General features: G+C 33.2%; 2 protein-coding genes across 3 annotated transcripts in view; both read right to left on the bottom strand.

The window, feature by feature from the left end:
• Positions 1–26,952, bottom strand: part of LOC18094910 (uncharacterized) — a 76,814-nt gene that overhangs the window by 20,036 nt on the left and 29,826 nt on the right. The gene's annotated exons all lie outside the window — the stretch shown is intronic.
• Positions 513–25,474, bottom strand: LOC18094912 (uncharacterized). 2 transcript variants are annotated; one of them, XM_052453777.1, is made up of 9 exons: positions 25,011–25,474; positions 24,704–24,869; positions 24,482–24,615; positions 24,250–24,362; positions 23,866–24,115; positions 22,042–22,194; positions 1,266–1,345; positions 1,098–1,147; positions 513–922 (listed from the first exon to the last, which is right to left on the bottom strand). In XM_052453777.1, the coding sequence occupies exons 1-9, from the start codon at positions 25,407–25,409 to the stop codon at positions 792–794; spliced, it is 1,476 nt and encodes a 491-aa protein (XP_052309737.1). In that variant the 5' UTR covers positions 25,410–25,474; the 3' UTR covers positions 513–791. The 2 variants fall into 2 exon arrangements, with proteins under 2 accessions (XP_052309737.1, XP_024453624.2); XM_024597856.2 differs by lacking the exons at positions 22,042–22,194; positions 23,866–24,115; positions 24,250–24,362; ... (1 more) ...; positions 24,704–24,869; positions 25,011–25,474 and adding exons at positions 1,537–1,689; positions 3,413–3,656; positions 3,794–3,906; ... (1 more) ...; positions 4,257–4,443; positions 4,586–5,057.

The following is a 26,952-nucleotide window of genomic DNA, read 5'->3' as shown; positions in this document are numbered from 1 at the left end:
TAAAACTATAATAATAATTATTCTTATTCATATGTTGACTCGGGTCAACTCGGATTGACCTTCCCGACTCGTGACCAGAGCCTTGCCCTTGGTCAACCCTTGACTCGAGTTTTTCAACTAGGATAATAACTATTTTTATCCTCAACCCTTGACTCGAGTTTTTCAACTAGAATAATAACTATTTTTATCCTTACATATCTTGGTTAAATAATTTTTGAATTGAGGGTTTTTTTACAACGATATTTTAGAAATAAAAAATATTATCTATAAAGACATGTTCCATCTGTACCTCCTGTTTTGAAAATATAAAAATTCAGTCTAAAATTATTTCAATAATAAATTTATTTTTATATTTGTATATTTGACTCTTTAAACAAACACATTTCTACCTTTATAATTTTTTTCCCCTTTTATCTTGTAACCGTAACTAAGCACTGCTAACGTAATCCTTTTTATCTCAAAGGTAAACAATAATATCTGGTTTCTCTAGTACTTAATTTATACATTAATCCTTGAAGATATGAAGGGTTGTCTATATATATTTATTTGAAGCTCCAAGTTTCATAGCAAAATAAGTCAATTACAGGGCTATGAGCAACTAATAACTTCCATAGAGTTTCCCTTTAAATAAATACCAACTTCCTATAGATTTTCTACAAGTCTTATTGCAGATGGCTAATTAAGAATTATGACCAAATAAATCTAAGCTGGGAAAATTAAGAAAATGATATATTTTCAATTTCCACTGCCTTTTTTTCCTTTATTGGTAACAACTTTTTGTGTGCATGAATCTAAAACATGGTTAGATCAGCATAGTACTTATTAATCCATTCTTTAATAATCTTGATCTCTATCTTTCGCTGTGTGACCAACCATTCTGGATCATTTTCCTCCGCAAAAAGTATATCCAAGCAATGAGACCCTGAAATTAATGTAGTGAATATTGTACTGTTAATTAGCATGAACTTCCACAAAATTCCCTTGTACAGATTTCTCTGTTTTCACTTTGGTTATGGCATTGATGGAGCTTCCCAGCCAAATTTTGATCCTATTTTGTTGTTTCAAGTGAGGATGATTAAATGGAAGGGCGTGCTTACCATTGACGGTTTTGACAGCTACAACAGTGTCTGAAATGTTCTCCAAAACCCTAGAAATACAGATGATCGGACATGTTAAATTTGGTTAGGTCTGTATTTTATACCTGTGAATGTGACAATCAGAAGTCATAAAAATCATTGTCTTTTTCAATGTTGTTAGTTACTTACCCTCCACTACTATAAGGATCTCTTAGCCCGTTGGAGAAGATGATATTGCTAGCAAACCTTTGAAGAATCAGTTTTATACTCTACATAGTAAAAAGTAATAAAGATTAAATTTTTGTGGTGATATATATGACCTCCCGATCGAAGTCAAGATCAAGAAAATAAATAAATATACAATGAAAGAAAAAATTAAAAAAAAAAGAGAGGTGAAAACATGCATTAATAGAAGATTAAAGAGTTAATTAAAAGGAGAAATTAATTAAAGAGAACATACATGACCTCCGTAATAGGTCGTGACCCAATGAGGACGAGTTGTGACACCATACAAACTCTTGCAATGCTCTATATAGTCTTTCAAATCAAAAGGATCTGGTGGGAACATGGAATTATTCCCAACACCAATAGGTATCGCCATCTCACTGCATTTCTAAACACACAACATTCAATTTTTAAGATTAAACTTGTAAGAGTATATAAATTAAGAGGGTCTCATCGATTCATTATATATATATATATATATATATATATATATATATATATATATATATATATATTACTTCAACACTAATTATTAATTAATCATGGAATAAAAATAGATATATAGAGAAGAGAGAGAGAGAGAGAATTAAAAAAACTAGGAAATAAGTTAAATTTTTCCTTATATTTTATATGTAATTTTTAATATATTCTTTTTGTTATGAACTCAAAGTTAACATAATGTATTAGCATAAATAACTATGAACAAATGAATTTTAACACTATATGACAATTCAATTTCTTTTTCAAATTTATTTTTGTAATAAACCAGGTGAGTTTGAGCGTCTCGAGTATTTGTATTTCCATTATTTTTTATGAAAATATCTACTAGAAAAATATAATAAAGAAAGATTTAAAATATAAGAATAAATATAAGAATATAATAAAGAAAGATTAAATCTAGAATATAAAGATAAGTAGAGCTAATTACCCAATAATCTATTCCTGAGTCTAGAAAAAAATGTTCAAATAACTTTTGAATTCTAATTTTCTTTCTTCTTGTTTTTTTTTTTTTGTAGATCTCTCTCGTGAATGTAAAACCATGGACTAATATAATATTAACAAAGTCTACACTACCACTACTATTAATTGTCACTCAACTCTTTTAAATGTTGTTGCTATTCAAAGCGTGACATGTGGCATCAATTTTCTTAAGTGCATGTTATAAAACTAGTGGAACCACTAATTACCATGAAATGATATTCATATCTGATTGAAATATCAGTCACTTGTTTAAACTGTTGATTATATATATATATATGTGTGTGTGTGTGTGTGAAAATAGTTTTTTTTAAGAGAAAATTATCAATAAAATAAGAAGAATAAATTGAAGACAGGATGATTAAAAATGATAAATAAAATAACAAAAAAAATATTAATGTCCTAACAGTAATTGATATTAATTAAAAATGAACCATATTAATTGAAATTATATTTTTTACTATCTAGAGCTGTGTTTGTTTTATAAAAAAAAATATTTTTCTAGAAACTATTTTGTAAGACATTTTCTTAATAAAAAATTTATTTTTACACCTTTTGAAAATAACAAGAAAAATATTTTCTTAGAAAAACAAAATATTTAATATTTTCATTTATAGTTGTTGGAATTATAATAATAAGGTGAGAGAAGTGATGTTACTCATGATAATAACAATAGCTGAAAAGTAATAATAATTATGATTGTGATTGGTATATATGAATATATAAATGATAATATTTATAGTGATAATAATGCTGTGTTGGGTGATGAAGATTGTTACGATAATGATAATGATAGGTGATAATAGTGGCAAGATAGTAATTGCAATGGTGTTCAAAGGTGTGGTGGTGGTGGCAGAAGAGTGGTTATAATGATTAATTATTAGCAATAAGGATGGACGGCGCAAATAGATGGTGGTGCTGATGCAAAAATAGTGGTTGCTATACTACCAGCGTGAAGAATAGTGGTTCATAATTTTAATGAAGAATTTAGCAAACTACATATAATAGAAATCAAATATTACGTTATCTTAAATTATATAAAAAACCTCAAGCAATTATGGAAGGAAGAATGGAAATAAAGTGAAGAAATAATTGTCATGCGGATTAATTTACTAAAAGAGTAATTATTTTACCTGCCATTGCCACCCCACAGTTGTTTCAGATGGGTCGGTGTGTGCGTTGACATAGCACGAGAGGTTTCCATTATAAGCAACAAGACCACCAAATATTCTGCTTAGAGTATCATCCCCAAAACCACCGCCATCTATGCCCTTACAGACCTCGTTAACCGGATATGTTGGTGGCCTGTTGTACTGAGCAGCACTAGCATACATTGTGTCTAAGTGATCCTTGAGCTCACTGGCATCAGTCAAGGGACTGCAGCAAGGAAAATTACGTAGTATAGTTAATAGATCAAAATATATACCAAGGCTATATATTAGCATGTAAGATTATATTGAATATATATTCAGTTGAAGAAGCAACGTTAAAGAAAATGAAAATATATATATTACTTGCAAGTCTTGAATTTCTTGCTAAGCATTGAGAGACCATCGGGTTTGGAAGCAAGTTCATCAATTTCTGACCATGACGTTTTTATAGTCTGGTAGCAAGTCTCACTAGCTTCCTGCACTCGCAAGATTCCCACGTATAAAACAATATTATTTATCTTCTATATATACTTTGGATCGATTATATAAGAAAACTAATTTAAAATGAGAAAATTAAAGGTGAAAACTCAAAATATATTACTCTAAAGTCCTTGGTGACTATAGAATAGTATCCATCCTGTGGTGTGATATCATCAAAATAAAGAATTGGTGCTGATGAGGCCAAGGCTCCGAGGGCAATGTGAGGGTACTTGAGCCGAAACCACGAAGCCAGCACTAACAAACATGGAGAGAAAAAGAATTAAGGAATCAAAGTCTTCTTCAATAATAGTTATTCATGGAGAACATATAGTACTTATCCACCTACTTCCACCATATGATCCTCCAATGACGATAACTGGAGAATATTGAGCCCTTAGTGTCTCCTTTATGTGAATGATAATGGCTGCATAGTCTGCTATAGCCTGGGCTGAGTTGAAATACCCTAGTTTGCTTGCATCCTTCAAGGCTTCCTCCCTTGATCCAAATGGGATTGATTTTCCATAATATCTGTGCTGATCGATGACATAAATATAAATATAAAAAGACTATTATCACCAATCATTAGGTTCTATTTCAACGTACCAAAGACAACATATATACAAATACAAGCATAGGCAAGCCTAATTAAATTAAGTGAACTAATTGTATCCGTACCTCAATAAACACCAAGAGAGAATTAAACTGAACAGCGTTATCAACTAGAAATCCAACAGCGGCAAGATCTTCATCAATCGGTTCTTCTGCACCAAGAAAAACTAAGATTGGGGCACTAACATTCGCACCACCCCAATACTTAGAATTGATCAAATATCGTTGCGGAAATTTGTCATAGCTTTCAGGCCTATAGTTGAAGTGATCAAGTGTTTGGTTGTAAAAAAAGGTTTCAAAATCTTCTCCATCAAATTCACCCAAAGTAGTTTTATCAGGCTGGTCTCGCCAAACTCTTGGCCCTATTGGACTAAGCCTTGGAATAGTATTAAGACGTTTTGCAGTTGCAGTGGTTAAGGAAAGCAGTAAGAAAAAGTGGACAAGAAATAGCCTTTGAAACATCATGGCAAGATGTGTCCAGCGGCTAGCTAGGTTTGTTGTTTTGAGGTTTCTCTGGTGATCCAAGGCCTGTATCAGAGCCCTCCTTAAATAATAAGATCCCCCTTTACTTTGGGAGGACTTTGACTTTTACACACTCACTTTATTGCACTTGAGGATCACAATAATTGCGAGAATCTGGCTTTAGGGGAGTGGCGCAATATCTTTATCAAAATCCAGGTTCGCTTTCGAGTTTTACTAATTAATTAATTAATTCCCAAGCTATGACAAATCGGTCCCATTGATCCAATGATATATATCTATTTGTAAAGTTTATTTTATCATATTTTGTTAATATTTAATGTTACCAACTAATCGGATATCATTGTTGTATTGATGTCTGTCTACATCATTAAATTTATTTGATACATTTAACACACTAGTCCGAATGCCATTGTCTAAAACTATAGAAATGAAACCATAACCTAAGCTCTTGGGCTACAAGTTAATCAAATTAATATAATTTTATTCAGTTCAAGTGATGTCTTGATTTACCAGGTCAATTAAGTAACATTAAATTTATTTTTATTTTTATTTTTATTTTTATTTTTTTACAAACTTACCCTGGACCAAGTCATTAATTTTGCGCAGTAGAAGGCATTAATTTTGCGGCCATGGATGGATGGCTGTAGATATTGAGCAACACCAGGTCATGGCTAAGAATTATTAATCAAGCATCAAGTTGATAAATAATGAAGGTATTTATGATCAATATTTTGAAAAATGTTTCGAAAAAACTGTGCTTTTATTCTACGGATACCGTTTTGGAAAAATCGATGTATCACATCAATTAATGTATTTTGTGATCAATATTCAATACCTTTGATAACATCAGAACATGGTAGACCCGGCGGCTGATTTTACAGGTTTGACTAGTTTACTGGTCGTGCTAATCAAACTTTTTTAACATAAATAAAAAAAAATATTTGATGTTATTATTAAATTTTATTTAAGGAGTTAATCTAGAAATCTTTTTATTTAATTTTTTTTCTAACTCGGGTTTAAAATTAAATCACATGAGAGTTGCTTTATTTATGTAACCTAGTCGACCTAGCAAGTTTAAGGGTAACTCGGACAACCAGTAAAAAAACATGGTTTGACTTTAAAAAATAAAATAAAGATGATATTTTTTTTAATATTGAGACACCGACATATTAGATCGATCCGAGCTCTGCGGTTTAACCTATCAAATTCATGATTTGGATAATGGAATCCATTGAATTTAAAAACTTTTTTTAAACTACTTTTTATTTAATTATACAATAATAAAAATAAATGCTTTTAAAATCAAGCACAAATCAAATATCATGATGTTTGTTTGAAACTACAATAATAAAAAGCAAATCGAAAATTTTTTAAAAAACAATTTTAAAATCAATGAAATGTTAAATAATAAAAATGAAAGAAGAATGATGGAAAGGGGGGGAATGAAAAAAAAAAACTTATTAAAAGAATTAAAGGGGTGGTGATTATACTGTGCACTTATTTACTATTTACTCTGTGAATTGAAATAATGATCTTTTTAAATTTTAAATTTGATCTTCAATCTTTTGTTTTGCACAATTAAACCCTTTTAAGCACAAATTAATAGCCAATCAGGTTTTTTTTTTTTTAAAGAGATGATGAAATTGAAAATAAAGGATCAAACTGAAAAACACAAGCAAAATAGGTGGAAGATTTTAATGTCATCAAAAAAATTTACTATAGTCCTCCATTTTTTTTAACTTAATAGATGATCAGTTCCTTAGATTTTCTAAAATTCAATTTTGGTGCTAAATTTTATTTTCATCATTTTCAATTTTTTTTTTTAGAGGAGAGAGAGAGAATCGCCAGATTCCAGCATAAAAAGAGAAAGCTCGTCATTGACACCTATTTTGATCACAAAATAATTAAAAATGGTGTCAACATGTTTCACTATGTGAGGGGAGTCTTATGATGGTTGTTTTAAGCCTCAATATAGCCTAAAATACTAAATGTAAGTCGAGGATGAGATATTTTATTCAGTTTAATTTATGGTTTGTACCTTTTGTTTTTGTTTATTAGGTGGATAAGTTAGTTTCTTGATGTTCTAAGTGTGTTTGTAAGGTGTTTTGGGTTGAAATGGGTTCAAAAATAAGTTTTCTAGGTAAAAACCCCCTCGCTCTAATTTTCACTTGGTCTTTGGGAACTTGAGTAAGGAGTGGCTCCTTTTTTTGGGGGGTTTTATCCATTTTGAAAGCAGGAACCCTAAATTTTATCTTTATTTGGTGTAACTACTTAAGCCGGATGAAAGGAAACTTTCACGTCCGATTTTGAAGGGGGGAGATCCTATAGGATCCTATTCCAATTTTTTATTAATAATAATAATAATAATAGTTTGAGACTTTTTGTCATAATTTTTAGACCTGGCCCGGTCAAAGGCCCGGGTTCCAGATTTTGACCGGGTCACCGGGTTTTGACCGGGTCGCCCAGGTCAATTTTTTTTAAAAAAATCAAAACGACGTTGTTTTAGTAAAAAAATAAATCAACGGGTTGCAACCGGGTTTTTGACCGGGTCTTGCCGGGTCGCTGGGTCACACCGGGCTTTTTCTTTTCCTAGTTTTTCTTCAACCGCCCAGTTCCAGCCTCGGATCGGCCGAGTTTCAAAACTATGCTTTTTGTAATGATAATCATTTTTTTTAGCAAAAAAAGATATGGATAAAAGAGGTTAAAAGTTCCGATTTACCGTCAACAAAAAGACTAGCGGTGACCTAAAGGCCATACTTCACTATTTTTGTTGGTTATTTTTCTTAATATATTTTCATTGATTAAGTTGTAATTTACACAGCCAATGAATTTTAAAAATAGTGATGTATGTTGCTTTAATTTTGATTCAATGAAATTGCTATATATAATTCATGATAAAAACAAATGTCATGTTACTCAATTGTATAGAATTCTGTCCACGAAATTATTGAGACATTCCTCTAGTGAGAAAGGACTTAATTTTTTTTTCCTTCAAGACCTTGCCCTTAATGATGAATAATATATAGATAAGCTTGATCTATCACAAACTATAAAATATAAATAAATACTAACCTCGCTGGGGAGATAATTAATTGATAGGGAGTGGAAGGTTTATATATAATCCCACATAATTAAAATGCTAGTGTGTTAAATTAAAGATTGTATTTACTGTTTACTACATCACAAAATACTATTCATTTTAATAGTTTTTTTTACCTTTGTATTTTTTTTTTCAAAATCTATATTTTTTTCCTTAATTTTATCATTCAACATTTAATTTATTAGAGATCGGACTTCATAATTTATTTTGATTTGCTTTTTATGTGGCTAACTCGGTCGCATGACCCGTGTCACGAGTTTAGAGGATTAACCTGGTTGACTCGAGATTTTTTTATTTTTTTAATTTATAATTTTTTTTAATTTCATCATTCAATATTGGATTGATTAGGAATTATGTTTCATGATTTGTTTCGATTTGCTTTCTATAAGGTTATCTCGATCTCATGACTCGGGTCACGTGTTTTGCGGGTTAAGCCAGGAAAACTTAATTCGTTTTATTATGTCCTGTTTTTAGATTGATTTGTTTTTTTTAATTTCATCATTCAATACTGAGTTTATTGAAAGTTGAGCTTCATAATTTGTTTTTATTTTCTTTTTATGATGTCATTTTAGTCTCATGATCCTGGTTGTGGTTTTGACAAGTTAAACCGGGTTGACTCAAGTCATTTATTTTTATTTACTTTTTATAGGATTATTCTGGTCTCTTAACCCGAGTCATGAGTTTGTCAGGTTAACTCATGTTATTTTTTTGTTATTTTTTTAATTTCATTTTTCAAAATCAAATTAATTGGAAATTGAGCTCATAATTTGTTTCGATTTGTTTTATTTGGGGTTATCATGATCTTATAATCCGGATCGTAAATTTGACAAGTTAATCCTGGTTGACCCGAGTCCATCTATATGTGATTGTTTTAATATTTTTTTTCTAAAAAAAAAATGTTTTCTTGAATTTTTATTAGTTAAACTATATTTTTATTGGTCATTCATGTTGTTTTTGATCCATCAACTTAATAGGTTATATCAAATTGACCTTTATATGGTTTATTTTTCTTTTTACTATGAGAAAAACATTAATAATATCTAAATGTATTCTTAAAATATTTTAAAAAAATTTAATTCGACCCGCAGTATATCATATGCTAAAAATCTAGTTATATGCTGTAGAGGGCAGCATAATTATTATTCTTTTGTTATATATATATATATAATAGAAGTAGCTAGCATGCCCGAAGAATAATCATTGAATGTTGGAAAGAGTGCACTAGATAGTCAAGAGTGGTGTCAGTGTCACATAAATCATGAAGCCTAGAAGTACATTGTGTCACACGATCAGGCATGGTCCCATAATTAAAAAAGATATATTTTCTCCAAGAGAATTTATTGAATTTCTATAATTACACCAAATAAATACAAGGGTGTTTTTTTTTATAAAAAAAAAATGGTCTAAGCAATAATTTAGTCTTCGTCAAAGTATTTGGTAGATTTTTATAAATTCTTTAATTTCAATTACATATGAAGAATGACATCAATAATTCTTCCAAGAATTATTGATAGCAATTGGGGACCATATGATATATAGTGAAGAACTCTCGTCATAAATTATGATGGCTTTATTCGGCTGTGTGCACTAGAAATCCTTCTGGAAAAGCTACAGCACATCCACACTCATAATTCAAGTGTGGTCCAAAATAAAGCTTATTGTAAATCAATGTATTCCATTCCAAAGACTGTGTTTATGATCAATATTCAATACCTTTGATAACATCAGAACATGGTAGACCCGGCGGCTGATTTTACAGGTTTTACTAGTTTACTGGTCGTGCTAAACAAAGTTTTTTAACATAGATAAAAAAATTTATTTAGGTTATAGAAAATTATTTAATATTATTATTAAATTTTATTTAAGTGGTTAATCTAGAAATCTTCTTATTTAACTTTTTCTCTAGATCTGGTTTAAAATTAAATCATATGAAAGTTGTTCTGATATAACCGGCTTGTCGACTTAGCAAGTTTAAAGGTAACTCAGACAACCAGTAAAAAAACATGGTTTGATTTTTAAAAAACAAAATAAAAATGACATTTTTTTAATATTGAAACGCCGATATATTAGATCAATCCGAGCTTTGCGGCTTAACCTATCAAATTCATGATCTGGATAATGAAATCCATTGAATTTAAAAACTTTTTTTAAACTACTTTCTATTTAATTATACAATAATAAAAATAAATACTTGTAAAATTCAGTACAAATCAAGCACAAACAAATATGCTTAAACTTTCACCAAATTCGGCTAGAAAACAAAAGAGTCCATAAATACTAAAAACTACATCCAAAAATCCCAAAGGTTACACCAAATTTGGCTGCAACCCAAACTTACAAAAAAAAAAATTATAAATAATAGATCCATTACTATGTGTTTCTGGAGCAATAAAGGGAAGTGGAGGAAGGGAGAGGGTTGCACCGCCGCGGTGAGTGTCTAGTGTATAGTTTTGAAACCCGACCCGGTCATCGACCCGGTCAAGTGATCAGGTCACGGGTCAGATGGGTTGACCCGGGTCAGATGGGTTGACCCGGGTCAACCCAAAAAAAAAACGTTCAGCGCTTGATCAACAATAGAATCCACAAATTTGATCAACAATTTAATAAGGGTGCTGGATCAACAAAATTTTGATCAACCAAAATAAAAAGCCCTCTGTAGTGGAAGCCTGTCATACACACTTTTCTGACAAAATTGAAAATCAGACCAAAAAAAAAACGTTCAGCGCTTTTTTAAGAGCTCCAAGCCTCCAACTCTTTCTGTGACTTGTGCAGACATGATAAACTTTTTCAATGAGGAATCATATAATGTCATGGATTTGTTTCTAGCAATTAGTTCAAGACAAAGAAAGAAGCTTCAGCATAGAAATGAGATTTTATGAACAGCAACAATACATGTGATTTGAACCCTCACTAGGATCTTGGAAAAGAAAAGAAGAACAAAAACATTAAGAAAACAATCTGCTTCTATGTATCCTTAAGTGTTTTCTTAGCATTTCTCATTCTTACCTGCAGCTTGATTTTTTTTTCTTATCAAGAATTTGGCACAGAGATATCAGAAAAAGAAAGCCTCCAAGCTCCTGCAAAAGCAAATGAAACCACACAAAACATTCATCAGGGAGAGAGAGACTCTGATTCAACTTCTGAAAAGCCAATTCCAATAGAAGCAGAACCCCAAGAAACCACAGAGAGGAAGAAAGATGCTCCACAAGTGCTGCTGCAGGAGCCGATTGCTGAAGCCACGCAGGGTGCTGGAGTAGGAGAATCGGAACCTATAAAAGCTACAGGAATCGTTGATGCACAAGGATTCGAGCACAAAGCAGAGAGAAGTATTGATGCGGAGAATATAAGAGGGAATGATGAGAGTATGTCAGCAAAGACTTCTTTATTTGACATGATGCAGAGCTCCCCAAGAGAAAGGCAAGTGGGGGGAGACCTGACAGAAGAAAGAAGAGTTGAAGGAGAGAAGGCAAAATCAGACGAAGAAAAGGAAGAGGAGGAGGCAGCCAGTGCAATTGGCCGGGACTAAATTAGGTTTGCTAATTGTAAATGATTTTGCTTCGTTCTTCTTCTGTTCTTCACATTGTCTTCAGCGTTTTGGCATTTAAAAGGATAAAAACAACGTCGTTTAATGACTGGCAATAAAAAAAATAAAATTGACCGGGTCTCACCCGGGTTTGACCGGGTGGACCGGGTCCCGAGTCGGCCCACCGGGTCGACCGGGTTTCGCTTGGCCAATTCCCGAGCGGGTTTTTGCCTCCACCCAGACCGGTCCCAGGCCCGAGTCGGCCGGGTCCCGGGTCGACCCGCCGGGCCGGTCCGGGTTTTAAAACACTAGTCTAGTGTGGTCGTGTTATGGTGTTAGGAGGCACAATAGAAAGATATATATGCACATGGAGAGTGATAGGCTAAGAGGGGAGAGTGGAGTGAGAGATAGGTAAGAGTTGAGGGACAGTGAAGACTGATGAAAATAGGGTAAAAATAATGATAATTTTTTCTAGTCAAATAGTGTAGCGTAGAAAACAACATGGATGCTATATATGGTAATTGCAATTTGTTCAGCATGTACATATATCTAAACATGCGAAATAATCTATAATCATAATCAGATAATATATCATGAGTGATTTATAAATAAGTTAATTAGAGAGAATATAAAAATAACTCAATTGATATATCATGAAGTGATTTATAAAAATAACAAGTTTAGGTTCAACTCTAGTTTTTTGTTAAAAGGTAATTTGGTCATGATACTTTGGGTGATGGTGTCATTGCTCTTAATACTAGAAAATAATGGGGAATTTTCGTTTTTGGTAGCATTTTCATAGTAAAATACCTTAATACATTTAAAAAATTGAGTGAATGCTATATTTGAAGATTATTTATAAACATGAGGCAATTCTAATATATGTTTTAAAAAATATATCAATATAAATCTAAAAAATATCATCAATTAACATTATAAAATATCAATATCTTTTTCTAGTAGAAATTGAGCCTGATCCTCAAATACTAAAATGAACTAAACCAAAATAATCCAATTAAAAGGATTCATAATTAATAAATGGAAAAACTTTTATTTTTCAAGTTGATGAGAAATTATCAAGTGAAATGGTTTACGATTTAAGATTACGTACCAGTCCATTATACTAGTGACTTAATTGAAGTTTGATGGTCAATTAGGGACTTAATTGAAGAAATTTGAGACCAAGGACCAAACTGGAAAAAAGCACGCAAATTGAAGGACTGATTTGGAATCTGATGCGTTTTGGCGCCAGTTTCTGTTTAAATGAAACGGTGTGTTTTGGTCAAAACGACACCATTTCATGCATTTCACTGAAAAGAGAGAGAGAGAGAGAGAGAGAGAGAGAGAAGCAAACAGTGTTGTTTTGAACGGCACCATAAGCCTTCTTCTTCCCCTGGATGCGCAGAGAACAGGGGAAGAAGAAGATTAATCCCCTGTGTTTTCCACTAGCCACTATCTCCCTCCCCACTTGCACAAATCCTGACACAGCCCACGCCCCTCACCTGCAACCATAATGAAGATTGGACAGGGAAACCATACCCTGCGGGCGGCTGAGACGACTACATAGAGACGCCTCAGCCACCCTACCCTGTCTCTAGGATTGGGCAGAGACAGGGTAGCTGCTCTCTCCTCCTGTCTATAAATACGGGGGACGAGAGAAGCACGAGGGGGGAAATTTTGGAGAGAAAGGGGTGGAGAAAAAAAAGAAGGAAAACACAGAGAAGGAGGAGAACAGAAAAAAACAGGGGAAAGAATAGAGAAGAGAAAACAGTGAACGACCGAAGAGAAATATTATAGAGAAGGAGGAGATATTGATAGGGAAGAGAGGTTTCGAGAGAGACAAACAATACCAATGAGAAGATGAAAACAACAGAAAAACAAAAGGGAAGAAAAAAAAACAGGGGAGAACAGAGGGAGAAAAGGGAAGGAGAAATAAAGAAAAAGAAATAAAGAGAGAGTAGAAAGCATACAAAAAAAAAAACAGAGACTAGAAGGAGAGACAGACGCGGGGAAGGAAGAAAAAGACAAGAGGAGCAAACCGACGAGGAGGAGAGAAGACACCGAGATTGGTGTCTCTGCACCGAGAAGAAGAAGCATACAACAGCTCCATCGAGCTTCCCAACCGCCGCCACCGTCAGCCCAACAACCACGCTCCCTCATTCCAGGTAATCTTCTCCCTTTCTCTATCCCCCTCTTCTCTGTTATCTTCATTTGCATGCAGAACGTGAGCAATTCACGTTCTACAACAAATGAAAATAATTAGCTGGTTACTATGCTCAGCACAGTAACCAGCCTTTTGTTCCCGTGGACTGGACAGTCCAGCCCGCACGGCTGGGCCGAGCCCAGACTTGTGGAAAGTAGGTTTTTGGGCCGGTCCTAGCCCAATTTCATTTTTGGGTCGATCTCGGCCCGGTTTCCATTGGGGCCCGATCCGGCCCATCCTAAAAAAAAATGTTTTCACGTTGTTTCATTGCATACGGCCAAGTCTATCAAAACTAAAAAAAATCATATTGTATTTTCATACAACAAAGAAAACTTCAAAAAATATGTTTTAGCATGCATTTTGACTTTAATAACTAATTTATTAAAGTCACGAGAACTTGGTCAATATTTCAAAAAACTAAAAAAAAAAAAAATTGTTTTGTTTTAGTATCAGGGATTACGAATTTATACGTAAAACATATTCTGATATTAAAAAGATATTTGTTTGTTGACATAGAATGGTTAGGTTTTTACCCCATAAAGATAAGAACCTCCTTACCGAGGAAGGCTTTTCTTAAACCATAGACAGACCAACAATTAGAAATACGATAAAACCGTAGCATATATCAAACAATAAAATAATGCAACCTACCTTAGGTAAGGCGTATTTGGGGTGTTAATACCTTCTCTTTACGCAACCAGTCCCCGTACCTGATCTCTGAGACTAGTTAAGGTTCCCAGTGATCAAATTAATAGGTGGCAACTCCCATTCCATTTTCCACTGATACGAGACAAGAATTCCTTGTCTCCCCATATTTTTTGCTAGATAGATACACAATACCAGAGAGAGTGGACGATCACCGCGACGCCGCACATGTGCGACAACTAGGACAATATGTAACCTTTCTTTACCATATTATCAATTCAAGATAAACCAAAAAAATAACCATGGTTATAAGTAAATATGGATCACAATTTTATCCTTAAAATTTCTTTCTAACTGTCGTATGGGTTTTTGTTAAACTAACCGAATCAACAGGATCAAGTCCGACCAACTCCGACACGATTTAATTTTAAACTTGATTAAGTAAGAAGCTAGATTAAAAGGTTTTTTTTTCCTTGTCAATCTCATCATTTTTTTTTCTTAATTTCATCCTCAGATTTTTTTTTCACAATCATTCAGTTTATCTTCGGACATACCAAGTTAAATGGGTCATGTTGGGGCAACTCTCAATTTAATTTTAAACTTGAGCTAGATAAGAAGTTAGGTTAAGAGTTTTTTTTAATCAATTTCATCATCTTTTTTCCCTCAATTTCATCCTCAATGTTTTTCTTACATGTAAGTTGGGATGCTTTCAGACTAGCCAAGTTGACTAGGTCATATTAAGACAACTCCCACATGTTTTAATTTTAAACCCAAGCCAGACAATGAGTCATACCAGGAGGTTTCAAAACTGACCCTTTAAGCCATGTTTAATAAAAATATCAAATAGTTCTTTACAATCTGAATATTTTTTCTTATCTTCAAAAAAGTTTTGATCCAACCTACAACGTAGCGTAGATCTATAAACTATTATAATTCTATTTAACCACAACATCAACATTAAAACAAACAAACAATAACCATAGTTGTAAAATAAATAAACAAAACAAGAATTATGTTTTCTAGTATGGGTAAATAGGATGATAATAGATTTGTGGCTGCGGGTTAGACAATTTTTTTTTCGACGTAAAAAAGAATGCTAAGGAAAAAGAATATGAGACTTGAGTAATTGGTTCAAATGGTAATTCAAATAATATGATTAAAAACATACAACAACAATAAATAACCTAATAAAAAAAAATTGACAACGAAAAAAGGTAAAAAGAACCTAACCCGAGCCTACATGGATTATCAAACAACTCAATATTGAAGAGCGAAACTCAAAAAAATTAAAAAACAAAAAACAAAAAACCCCCTTGTTAAACCAGATTTACTAGTAAACTTTGCGACTATAAACATAAGATTGAGATAATCTCATAAAAACAAATACAGGAAAAAATATTCAAAGATCAATTCTTAATAAATCAAATGAGATCATTATAACTCCACAAAAAGAAAAAGAAATTGAAACTCAATCTCTAGCAAATAAAATGTTGAATGATGAAAATTAAGAAAGAAATATAATTAAAAAGGTTGAAAAACCTTAATCGAATCCCACTCGGGTCAAGATGCAAAATATCTGACCTAGTCTTTATACCAAGGTGATTATGTTAAAAAAAATTGAATAAAATCATGAAACTCAATTATCGAACAACTCATTGTTGAAGGATAAAAAAAAATTAATTTTAAAAAGTAATAAAAAAATACGAGTCAACTCATGTTAACTTGTAAACCTCGCGACTATGGACACATGATCAAGATAACCCAATAGAATGAAAATGAAAAAAAGTACGAAGATCAATTTTCAATAAATCAAATATTAAAAGATAGATAATTTAAAAAAAAATCATCCCGCGTTAACCTTTGAAATCGGTGACATTAGTCATGAATCCAAGACTAACTCCATACAAAAAAAAATCCGAGTCAATTTAGGTTAACTTTTAAATAATATTTAATATATATCAATTACAAAATGCCATTGATTAACTTTTAAATCTACAATGAAACCAATGTAAAATGGCAAAAAACCCTCGTGAGAGAGTTATGTTGATTTTATCTTTAAGGATATCAAAATAATTACACTATTTTGAAAAAAATAAAAAGATCGAAAAGCCACCGAGTAATATGCATTATATTTTTTTTTATTCTATGGTTAAATTGGTAATTTGAATGTGAGAAAGATAAAATAACCAATCTAGCTCCATAAAATTTGTGAAAGATAATTGTATCATGATAAAAAGATGACCTTACCCCTAATGCCCACTTCATAGTTTTTTTTTTTGGTCAAGGAAATATTCCAATGAACATTAAAATGTCTCTTCGGCTACAATAACTTCACCTTCACTTTTTTTTTTTAATTTAATTTTTTTATGCAATTAATTGATTCATAGCCTGAGTGTTTAACAAGACTCGGGACCTAGAAATTTTGTTACAAGTCATTTGGTTAAACTGAAAAAAAAAGGGACCAATTTTTGCTTTTGTAACTCGTGTTTCTTGAAATGATGATGATCCTTGACGAGAGCCTTGTGAAAATCATGGATCCATTTAGTCAAGAGAACCAAGAAGGTTCCAAAAAGATTAAAAAAGAATGATGGCCACGCTTGCACATTGAGAACAAAATACAATAATATATATATATATATTATATTAAAGGTCCCATCATAGCTTGCTAAAATATGATGGGATTCCTTGCAGCCCAAGGGACCAACAAACCTTTATGAATATGAACAGAGCCAACATAATTCGGGAAACTTTGAGGAATTCACGACTGCATAATCTTCCTAAAAGTTGTATGCTCTCACATTGAGAATATCACTCGTTTAGTGTCATAACCTAAATTTTGACTTTTTTATTTTTATTATTATTATTACTATTATTTTATTTACTGAAAAAAGAAAAACAAAAAAAAATGAATAAAAAATATTAATTAAAAATAATAATGAAAAACAAATAAAAATAAAATAAATGAAAAATAAATTAAAATTTGGGTTAAAGGCAACATGATTGGAAGTTTAGAGATTAATTAAACTCTTGACTAGTTTAATTAATCAAATCAAGGGTTTAATTGAAGAATTGATAAGTTTTGAGACTTAATTGAGCTTGAAATTAATTTAATTAATGAAATCAGGAACTTAATTGAAGAAATATCAAAGTTTGGGGTTAATTGGGCGCCAAATTGCAACAGATTAGAGTCCAAGGACTAGCTTGTAAAAGGCGCCAAAATGCAGGGGTTCAATTACAATTTAACTAGGGGCTTAGTTGCAAAACTGTCAAAAATTCAAGGGCCAAAATGCAAATGGTCATTTCACATCTCAAAACGGCGCCGTTTCAATGGACACTGTTCATCTTCTTCAAACTAGAAACGGACACTGCACGATCCTCAGTCCCTCATTACTCCTGCAAACGGTCGGTCACCTCATTAATTAGAGGTGACCGCATGGCATTCTCTGGCTCTATAAAAGCTAGAGAAAGGCCATGCACGAAAAAAAGCCAGGGGGAGAAAAAAGGCAGAACCGAGGCTGAACAGGGAGGGAGACGGAGAGAAAAAAAAAAAAACAGAGGGGGAACCGCGGGAACAGAGAGAAGAGACCCAGAAAAAAAAAAAAAAGGAAAGGCAGAGGAGAGTCACAGATCAGCTCTGCCATTGTCTTCGTCCCTGCAAAAAAATAAAAGAACGACACTGAACCAAAGACTATTGACAACCGGCATCACCATTGTTTACTTTCCTTCATCTCAAAACTAGAGGAGACAGAACGCAATCAAAGAAAGAAGCAGAGGAAAGTCACCGAGATCGTTGCTACTGCCTTCGGCGTTTCCAGAACCAGGAGAGAAAGCAAAAGAAAGCAGGAGGAAAGGTCTTAAGCAGACAACAGGCACCATCACGCTGCAACCATCTTCGCCGTTTCCAGAAGCAGGTACGCCCTTCATCCCATTTTGCATCTTCATTTCAAATTGAATTGTTACAAGAGCTGTGCGAAGGTAATTTAATTACCTTCGCACTGCTCATGCACGCGTGAAGCCACTTCCCGCGTGATTTTCGTTTTGTCTAGCCCAAAATATATATATATATATATATATATATATATATATATATATATATATATATATATATATATAAAATAAAAAAAAATATGCATGTATATATTTAAATTTATTTTTATTGGTTTATTTAAAGAGTTAGAGTCAGCAACACCATTCATTTTTATTTTGGGTTACATAATACTTATCAACGCCAGAGTTGGAAGTATCTGTAGTCGAATATTCACTGATGTCAGAGTCAGGAATATTATAAGCAAATCATCATATCATAAACTATTAAACGTTTAGCAATTTAAGACAAAACCAGCAATGCAGTCTGCCTCAGGCAAAACGTTTAAGGGGTGATAATATCTTCTATTTTACATAACCAGTCCCGTACCATAGAATCTCTGTTGACCAGTTAGGGTTCCTAGTAACCATAATACTAGGTGGCGACTCCTTAAACAAGACATTTTCTCCTAAGAGAACAAGATGCCAGAAAAAAGTTCTTTCCTTGTAAATGTTTTAGGGCCGCCGCGATGTCGGGTGCAACACTCAGAAACAAAATACTATATATATATTGGATATATAGGTGTTTTTTAATGGCCTCCCAAATTGAAAGCGGTCAGCTAATGGGGTGGCATTCTACTTGTCGCACGTGTACGGCGTCGCGGCGATCGTCCACTATTCAAGGAAAATGAAATGGTCTATCTGGCAAATATGAGGAGACAAGTAATTTTTGTCTTTTATCAGTGAAAAATTTGATTGAGAGTCGCCACCTAGTATTCTGGTCACTATGAATCCTAATTGGTCTCAAAGATTGGGTACGGAAACTGGTTGCGTAAAGGGAAGGTATTAGCACCCCAACTACGCCCTACCTAAGGTAAGCTGCATTGTTTTGTTGTCTGATAAAATCTAAAGTCTTGTTGTGGTTTCTAATTGTCGGTCTGTTTACGGTTTAAGAAAAGTCCTCCTCTGTAAGGAGATCTTTTTCTTATCGGGTAAAAACCTAATTGTTCTATGTCGTCAAAAGAAAATACTTTTTTAATATCGGGAATACGTTTTACGTATCAATTCGTAATCCCTTATACTAAAACAACACAAAATAATTTTTTTTTTGTTTTTGATATTTTGGCCAATGTTCTCTTGACTTCAATAAACAGGTTATTAAAGTAAAAAATGCATGCTAAAACATTGTTTTTTGGTGTATGAAAAACACAATATAATTTTTTAGCTTTGAGACACTTGACCGTATGCACAAAAACATTTTTTCAAAATTTTAATTTTTTTTTGTATTTTTTTGAAAGTTTTGACAAAAACCTGGTATTTTAATACCGGATTCATATTTTTTGAAATGCCAAAAAACAGATTGAGATTAAACAAAAAAAAGTAGAAAAATACACGAAAAAATTACAATTTTTCAAAAGCATTTTTGAGAAAAAAATTTTGAATTGGGCCGGACCCGACCCAATTATTTTTCTTTGGACTGGGCTAGGCCCAAATATTCGGCTGGGCCATAATTGGCCCAGCCATGAACAGTGCTCTCCACTGTTCACAGACTACGTGAACAGTGGAGAGCAAGGAGGTGAGACGAAGCAAAAGAAAAAAAAAAGGAAAAGGGAAGGGCTGACCTACGGTGGCTGCAACCATTGGTTGTAATGTTAAAGGCGACAAGCGGCGGCGCTGGTGGTTCGCAGTGGCTGCAACCTCTTCTCTCTCTCTCTCTCTGTTTTTATTTTCTTTGTTCTTTTAGTCTTCAGACCATTCTCCCTCTTCTTCTTTTTTTTTTTTTTTTTCTTTCGATCCTCTTGCCTCTCCCTTCTCTGCTCCCTTCGTCTCTTCTTGTTGTGCTCTCCCCCTCTGTATTTATAGGTAAAATAGGGGAGAGAAAGGCAGGGGCGGCCACTGTGTTGTCGCCCCAAAAACTACCTGAGGAACACATCTCCTCCCTTTTCTCCAACACGTGGAAAGCTTTGGGCCAGGTTGGTCGGCGTCTTTTTGAGAGAGAGATGGCGGTGGAAAGAAGTCGATGAAAAAAGGGACAAAAGCTCCCTCCCCTGTTTTCTGCACGTCCAGGGGAAGAAGAAGACGTACAGTGTCATTCAAAACGGCACCGTTTTTTGTCCTTTTTTTTTAATGAACAGTGGATGAAACGGTGCCGTTTTGGACAAAACGCGTCGTTCCATTTAAAGAAAAGGGCGGCAAAAACGTGTCAAAGTCCAAATCAGTCTTCAATTTGTGATTTGTTCAATCAAGTTCTCAGTTGCAATTTTGATTTTAAATATCAATTCAATTGCATCCTTGCCAAATTTAATCCTCAGCCCTAAAGTTGAACGCCTTTTCCAAATTGATCCTTGGTCTCTGATTTATGCAATTTGACCCTCAATTGATCAATAAACTTTTAATTTCTTCAATTTGGCCCCTGATTCGGTTTTAATTACAGCCCCTCTTGGTTTTAAATTTCTTCAATTAAGTCCCTAATTGGCCATCAAACTTCAATATTTATGCAATTAAGCCCTTGAGTTGACCAAATTAACTCTATAAAATTATAAATTGACCCCAGAACTTTAATTTCTTCCAATTAAAGCCCAAATTAACTCCAAAATTAATTTTTCTCGTAATCAAACCCTCCATAAATTCAATTAAACCTTCAATAAAATTTAATTAAGTCCATAAACATCTGATTTTAGACTTTTCTTCCTCAAATTGAATTTTCTTCATCAATAGGGCTCTCATCGGTCAAAGATATACTGTCAAATTTCAATCTTTGTATTTTTTAACCTCCTTAACCAATTTTTGACCATTTTCTGTGCGTTCTGCATCCTCTTTTCACTGTTATATTTTTTTGATAATATTTTTTATTTTTTTGTATATATTTTTTTTAAGAGAGAAAAAATATAAATCAAGAAATAACCCAAAAATAGATTATGACACCACTCAACAAATTAATTGGATTCCATGTTCTTCATCTTCAACTTTCACCCACTATAATACGAAGTCGAGTCATGTAAGATTTTAGTGTTAGTTCATGCAGATGGCAATACGAAACTTTTCCAAAGGAAATCAAGTAAAACGTTTTTCTAAAAAATAAGCACCAATGGTCAAGAATCTTGATTTATGTTAGGTAGTGTTTGGGAACGCGGTTGAAACTGTGTTTTTTTTAAAAAATCAAATTGTTTTTTGTTTTAAAATTATATTTTTTTTATGTTTTTATATATCATTTTGATGGTGCTGATGTCAAAAATAATTTTTAAAAAGTAAAAAATATTATTTTAATGTATTTTCACAATCACTATCACACTCTCAAGCACCCTTTACTGTGTATTAGACTTACCATGGCTACCCATCTTATGTAATTCAAAACTCATAAATCTTTATTATCAAAAAAATAAAATAAAAACTAGAATTGAAGAGGAATTGGCCATCTTATTATTACATGAAACGTAGTGGATTTGTAGAAGGAGTATACAATGAAAGAAAAAATAAAAAAGGAGGTGAAAAAACGCATTGATAGAAGATTAAGGAATTAAAAGGAGAAATTAAAGAGAACATACATGACCTCCGTAATAGGTAGTGACCCAATGAGGACGAGGTCGGACACCATACAAACTCTTGCAACGCTCTATATGGTCTGTCAAATTAAATGGATTTGGTTGGAACATGGAATTATCCCCAACACCAAGAGGTATCACCATCTCACTGCATCTCTAAACACACAACATTTAATTTTTAAGATTAAACTTGTAAGAGTATATAAATTAAGAGGGTCTCATCGATTCATTTTATATATATATCATGGAATAAAAATAGATATTTAATTATTATCAATAAAATAAGAAGAATAAATTGAAGACACGATGATTAAAAATGATAAATAAAATAACAAAAAAAATATTAATGTCCTAACACTAATTGATATTAATTAAAAACGAACCATATTAATTAAAATTATTTTTTTACTATCTAGAGCTGTGTTTGTTTTATAAGAAAATATTTTCTAAAAAACTATTTTGTAAAACATTTTCTTAATAAATAAGTTATTTTTACACTTTTTTGAAAATGATAAGGAAAATATTTTCTTAGAAAACAAAATATTTATTTTCATTTATAGTTGTTGGAATTATAATAATAATAATAATAATAATAGATGAGATAAGTGATGTTACTCATGATAATAACAATAGCTGAAAAGTGATAATAATTATGATTGTGAATATTGGTATGAATATATATATAAATGATAATACTGTCAACTCATCGATTGAAAGAAGACAGGTTGATTTGGGAGTGGGGGAAAGATGGAGACTATACTGTCAACTCTTGTATGCTTGCCCTTGAAAGAATCAGGTATGCTGGTTCTACAACTTATATCACAAATGTATGGAAATCCATTTGCCCTCCAAAAACAGAAATGACTTTATGGCTGGCCTTAAATGAAGGCCTTTGCACAAGAGCCTTCCTGGTGAAGAGGCACGTTCTAAGCCCTCAGGAGGACAGGTGTCCTTTTTGTGAGCAACATTCAGAAACTGTATCCCACATCCTCTTGCATTGCCAAGTGGTTTGGAAACTATGGAACAAAATTGTAGCTTGGAGAGGTTTGAGCTGGGTAATGCCGTATGGCCTTGACGACCTTCAATGTCAATGGCTGGGTCTTTTGCAGGGCAACCACTGTAAGTTTGAAAGATCTGTTTGGGGGGGCTTTATGTTTAGCATTATCTGGACTATATGGAATGCTAGGAACAACTTGATATTTGAGGATCAAAAGCCAATATGGGAAGGATATCCTATGGCTTTTGTTTTACTTTGCTGCTAGGATGGATCAGGAACCTCAACTCTTCCTTTTGGTATACTGGTGCTGATCTATACAGGAATCATGAATGCATTTCGGCATGGTCTGCTTAATTCCTGATTTAGTGTGGGTTTGTTTTTGCTTGGCCAAATAATAGGGTTATAGGTTTTCTTGTATTTATTTATTGTAATTAGGCTGATGCCTAGGCTACAATCTATATAGCTAAAGCTTAAACTCTGCTCACACTGTTCATGTTTATTTATTTATTATTATATATCTATTCTCGATTTCATCAAAAAAAAATGATAATATTTATAGTGATAATAATGCTGTGTTGGGTGATGAAGATTGCTATGATAATAATAATGATAGGTGATAATAGTGGCAAGATAGTAATTGCAATGGTGTTCATAAGGTGTGGTGGTGGTAGAAGAGTACCGGTTATAATGATTAATTATTAGCAATAATGATGGACTACGGCAAATAGATGGTGGTGGTGATGCAAAAATAGTGGTTGCTATACTACCAGCGTGAAGAATAGTGGTTACTGAAGAATTTAGCAAACTACATATAATAGTAATTATTTTACCTGCCAACTCCAGTCCAGAGTTGCTTCAGATTGGTAGGCGTATGCATTATTATTGAAATAGCACGTCCGGTTTCCATAATAAGCAACAACACCACGAAATATTCTGCTTAGAATATCATCTCCAGAAGCATCATCATCTATGCCCTTACAGACCTCGTTAACTGGATATGTTGGTGGACTGTTGTTCTGGGCAGCATAAGCATACATTAACCTTAAGTAATCCTTGAGCTCACTGGCATCAGTCAAGTTTCTGCAGCAAGGAAAATTTAGTATAGTTAATAGATCAAAATATATACCAAGGCTATATATTAGCATGTAAGATTATATTGAATATATATTCAGTTGAACAAGCAATGTTAAAGAAAATGAAAATATATATATTACTTGCAAGTATTGAATTTCGTGCTAAGCATTGAGAGACCATCGGGTTTAGAAGCAAGTTCATCAATTTCTGACCATGACGTTTTTATAGTCTGGTAGCAAGTCTCACTAGCTTCCTGCACTCGCAAGATTCCCACGTATAAAACAATATTATTTATCTTATATATATACTTTGGATCGATTAAGAAAACTAATTTAAAATGAGAAAATTAAAGGTGAAAACTCTATATATTACTCTAAATTCCTTGGTGACTACAGAATAGTATGCATCCTGTGGTGTGATATCATCGAAATAAAGAATTGGTGCTGATGAGGCCAAGGCTCCGAGGGCAATGTGAGGGTACTTGAGCCGAAACCACGAAGCCAGCACTAACAAACATGGAGAGAAAAAGAATTAAGGAATCAAAGTCTTCATCAATAATATTCATGCAGAACGTTATAGTACGTATCCACCTACTTCCACCATATGATCCTCCAATGACGATAACTGGAGAATATTGAGCACTTCGATTCTCCTTTATGTCAATGATAATGGCTGCATAGTCTGCTAAAGCCTGGGCTGAGCTGAAATACCCTCGTTTCCCCCATGCTCCAGGTGGGAATGAGTGTCCATAATATCTGTGCTGATCGATGACATAAATATATATATATAAAATTATTTTCACCAATCATTAGGTTCTTTTTCAACGTACCAAAAACAACATATATACAAATACAAGCATAGGCAAGCCTAATTAAATTAAGTGAACTAATTGTATCCGTACCTCAATAAATACCAAGAGAGACTTAAACTGAACAGCGTTATCATCTAGAAATCCAGCAGCGTCACGATATCCATCAATCGATGCTTCTGCACCAAGATATACTAAGATTGATGCATTCGCACCACCCCAATACTTAGAATTGATCACATATCGTTGCGGAAATGTGTCATAGCTTTCAGGCCTATAGTTGAAGTGATCAAGTGTTTGGTTGTAAAAACAGGTTTCAAAACCTTCTTCATCAACTTCACACGAAGTAGTTTTATCAGGCTGGTCTCGCCAAACTCTTGGCCCTATTGGACTATGCCTTGGAATAGTATTAAGACGTTTTGCAGTTGCAGTGGCAGTGGTTAAGGAAAACAGTAAGAAAGACTGGAGAAGAAATAGCCTTTGAAACATCATGGCAAGATGTGTCCAGCGGCTAGCAAGGTTGTTGTTTTGAGGTTTCTCTGGTGATCCAAAGCCTGTGTCAGAGCCATCCTTAAATAATAAGATCCCCCTTTACTTTGGGAGGACTTTGACTTTTACACCCCCACACTTTATTGCACTTGAGGATCACAATAATTGCAAGAATCTGGCTTCAGGGGTGTGGCGCAATATCTTTATGAAAATCCAGGTTTGCTTTCGAGTTTTACTAATTAATTAATTAATTCCCAAGTCATTCTTGTATATTGTTGGATTAGTGTGGATCTACAAATCGGTCCCATTGATCCAATGATATATATCTATTTTTAAAGTTTATTTTTATCATATTTTGTTAATATTTAATGTTACCAACTAATCGGATATCATTGTTGTATTGATGTCTGTCTACATCATTAAATTTATTTGACACATTTAACACGCTAGTCCGAATGCCATTGTCTACATCATACAAGTTTTTTTTACAAACTTACCCTGACCAAGTCACAGCTAGACCCGCCTGGCAGGAACTTGTAAAACATGTTAACGGGGTCTTGATGCGTTCTGGAAGAGTCAATAACAGGATGGATGGCTGTAGAAGGCATTAATTTTGCGGCCATGGATGGATGGCTGTAGATATTGAGCAACACCAGGTCATGGCTAAGAATTACTAATCAAGCATCAAGTTGATAAATAATGAGTTGCCAGGATTTTGTTTGGAAAAATAAAATAAAAATGTTTCGAAAAAACTGTGTTATTTTTTTTTTAGTTTAACGTGGGTGTCCGGGCCAGCTTGCGCGCACCTCGACTAATCCCACGGGCCCTGAAGTTAACGACCATTTAAGCCTCCAGTGGCCATCATATGAGCAACCACAAGGCTCGAACCTGAGGCCAAAGAGGGAGCAAACCTCTTGGTCCCAAGCTCTTACCACTGGACCACCACTTAGATGGTTAAAAAACTGTGTTTTTGTTCAAATGTTTGGATACCGTTTTGGAAAAATCGATGTATCACATCAATGAAGGTATTTTGTGATCATTATTCAGTACCTTCGATAACATCAAAACATGGAAGACCCGGCGGCTGATTTTACTGGTCGTGCTAATCAAAGTTTTTTAACATAAATAACAAAATTATTTAGATTATAAAAAATTATCTGATATTATTATTATGTTTTATTTAAGAACTTGAAATTTTTTAATTTAATTTTTTTTATTTCAAGTTTAAAATTAAATTATATGAGAGTTACTTTGATATAACTCAATCGATTTGACAAGTTTAAAGGTAACTCGGACAACAAGTAAAAAAGCGTGGTTTGGCTTTAAAAAAATAAAATGAAGATGATTTTTTTTAATATTGAGACGCCGACATATTAGATCGATCCGAGTTTTGCAGCTTAACATGTTAAATTCATGATCTGGATAATGGATTAATCCACTAAATTTAAAAACTTTTTTATTTAATATACAATAATAAAAATAAATGCTTGTAAAATCAAACACAAACCAAATATCATGATATATGTTTGAGACTACGATAATAGAA

Source organism: Populus trichocarpa, chromosome 1, assembly GCF_000002775.5.
Source record: "Populus trichocarpa isolate Nisqually-1 chromosome 1, P.trichocarpa_v4.1, whole genome shotgun sequence".
In the NCBI taxonomy this organism is placed as follows: Eukaryota; Viridiplantae; Streptophyta; class Magnoliopsida; order Malpighiales; family Salicaceae; genus Populus; species Populus trichocarpa.
Note: the sequence above shows the minus strand (reverse complement) of the source record. Positions and strands in the feature narration are given on the sequence as shown.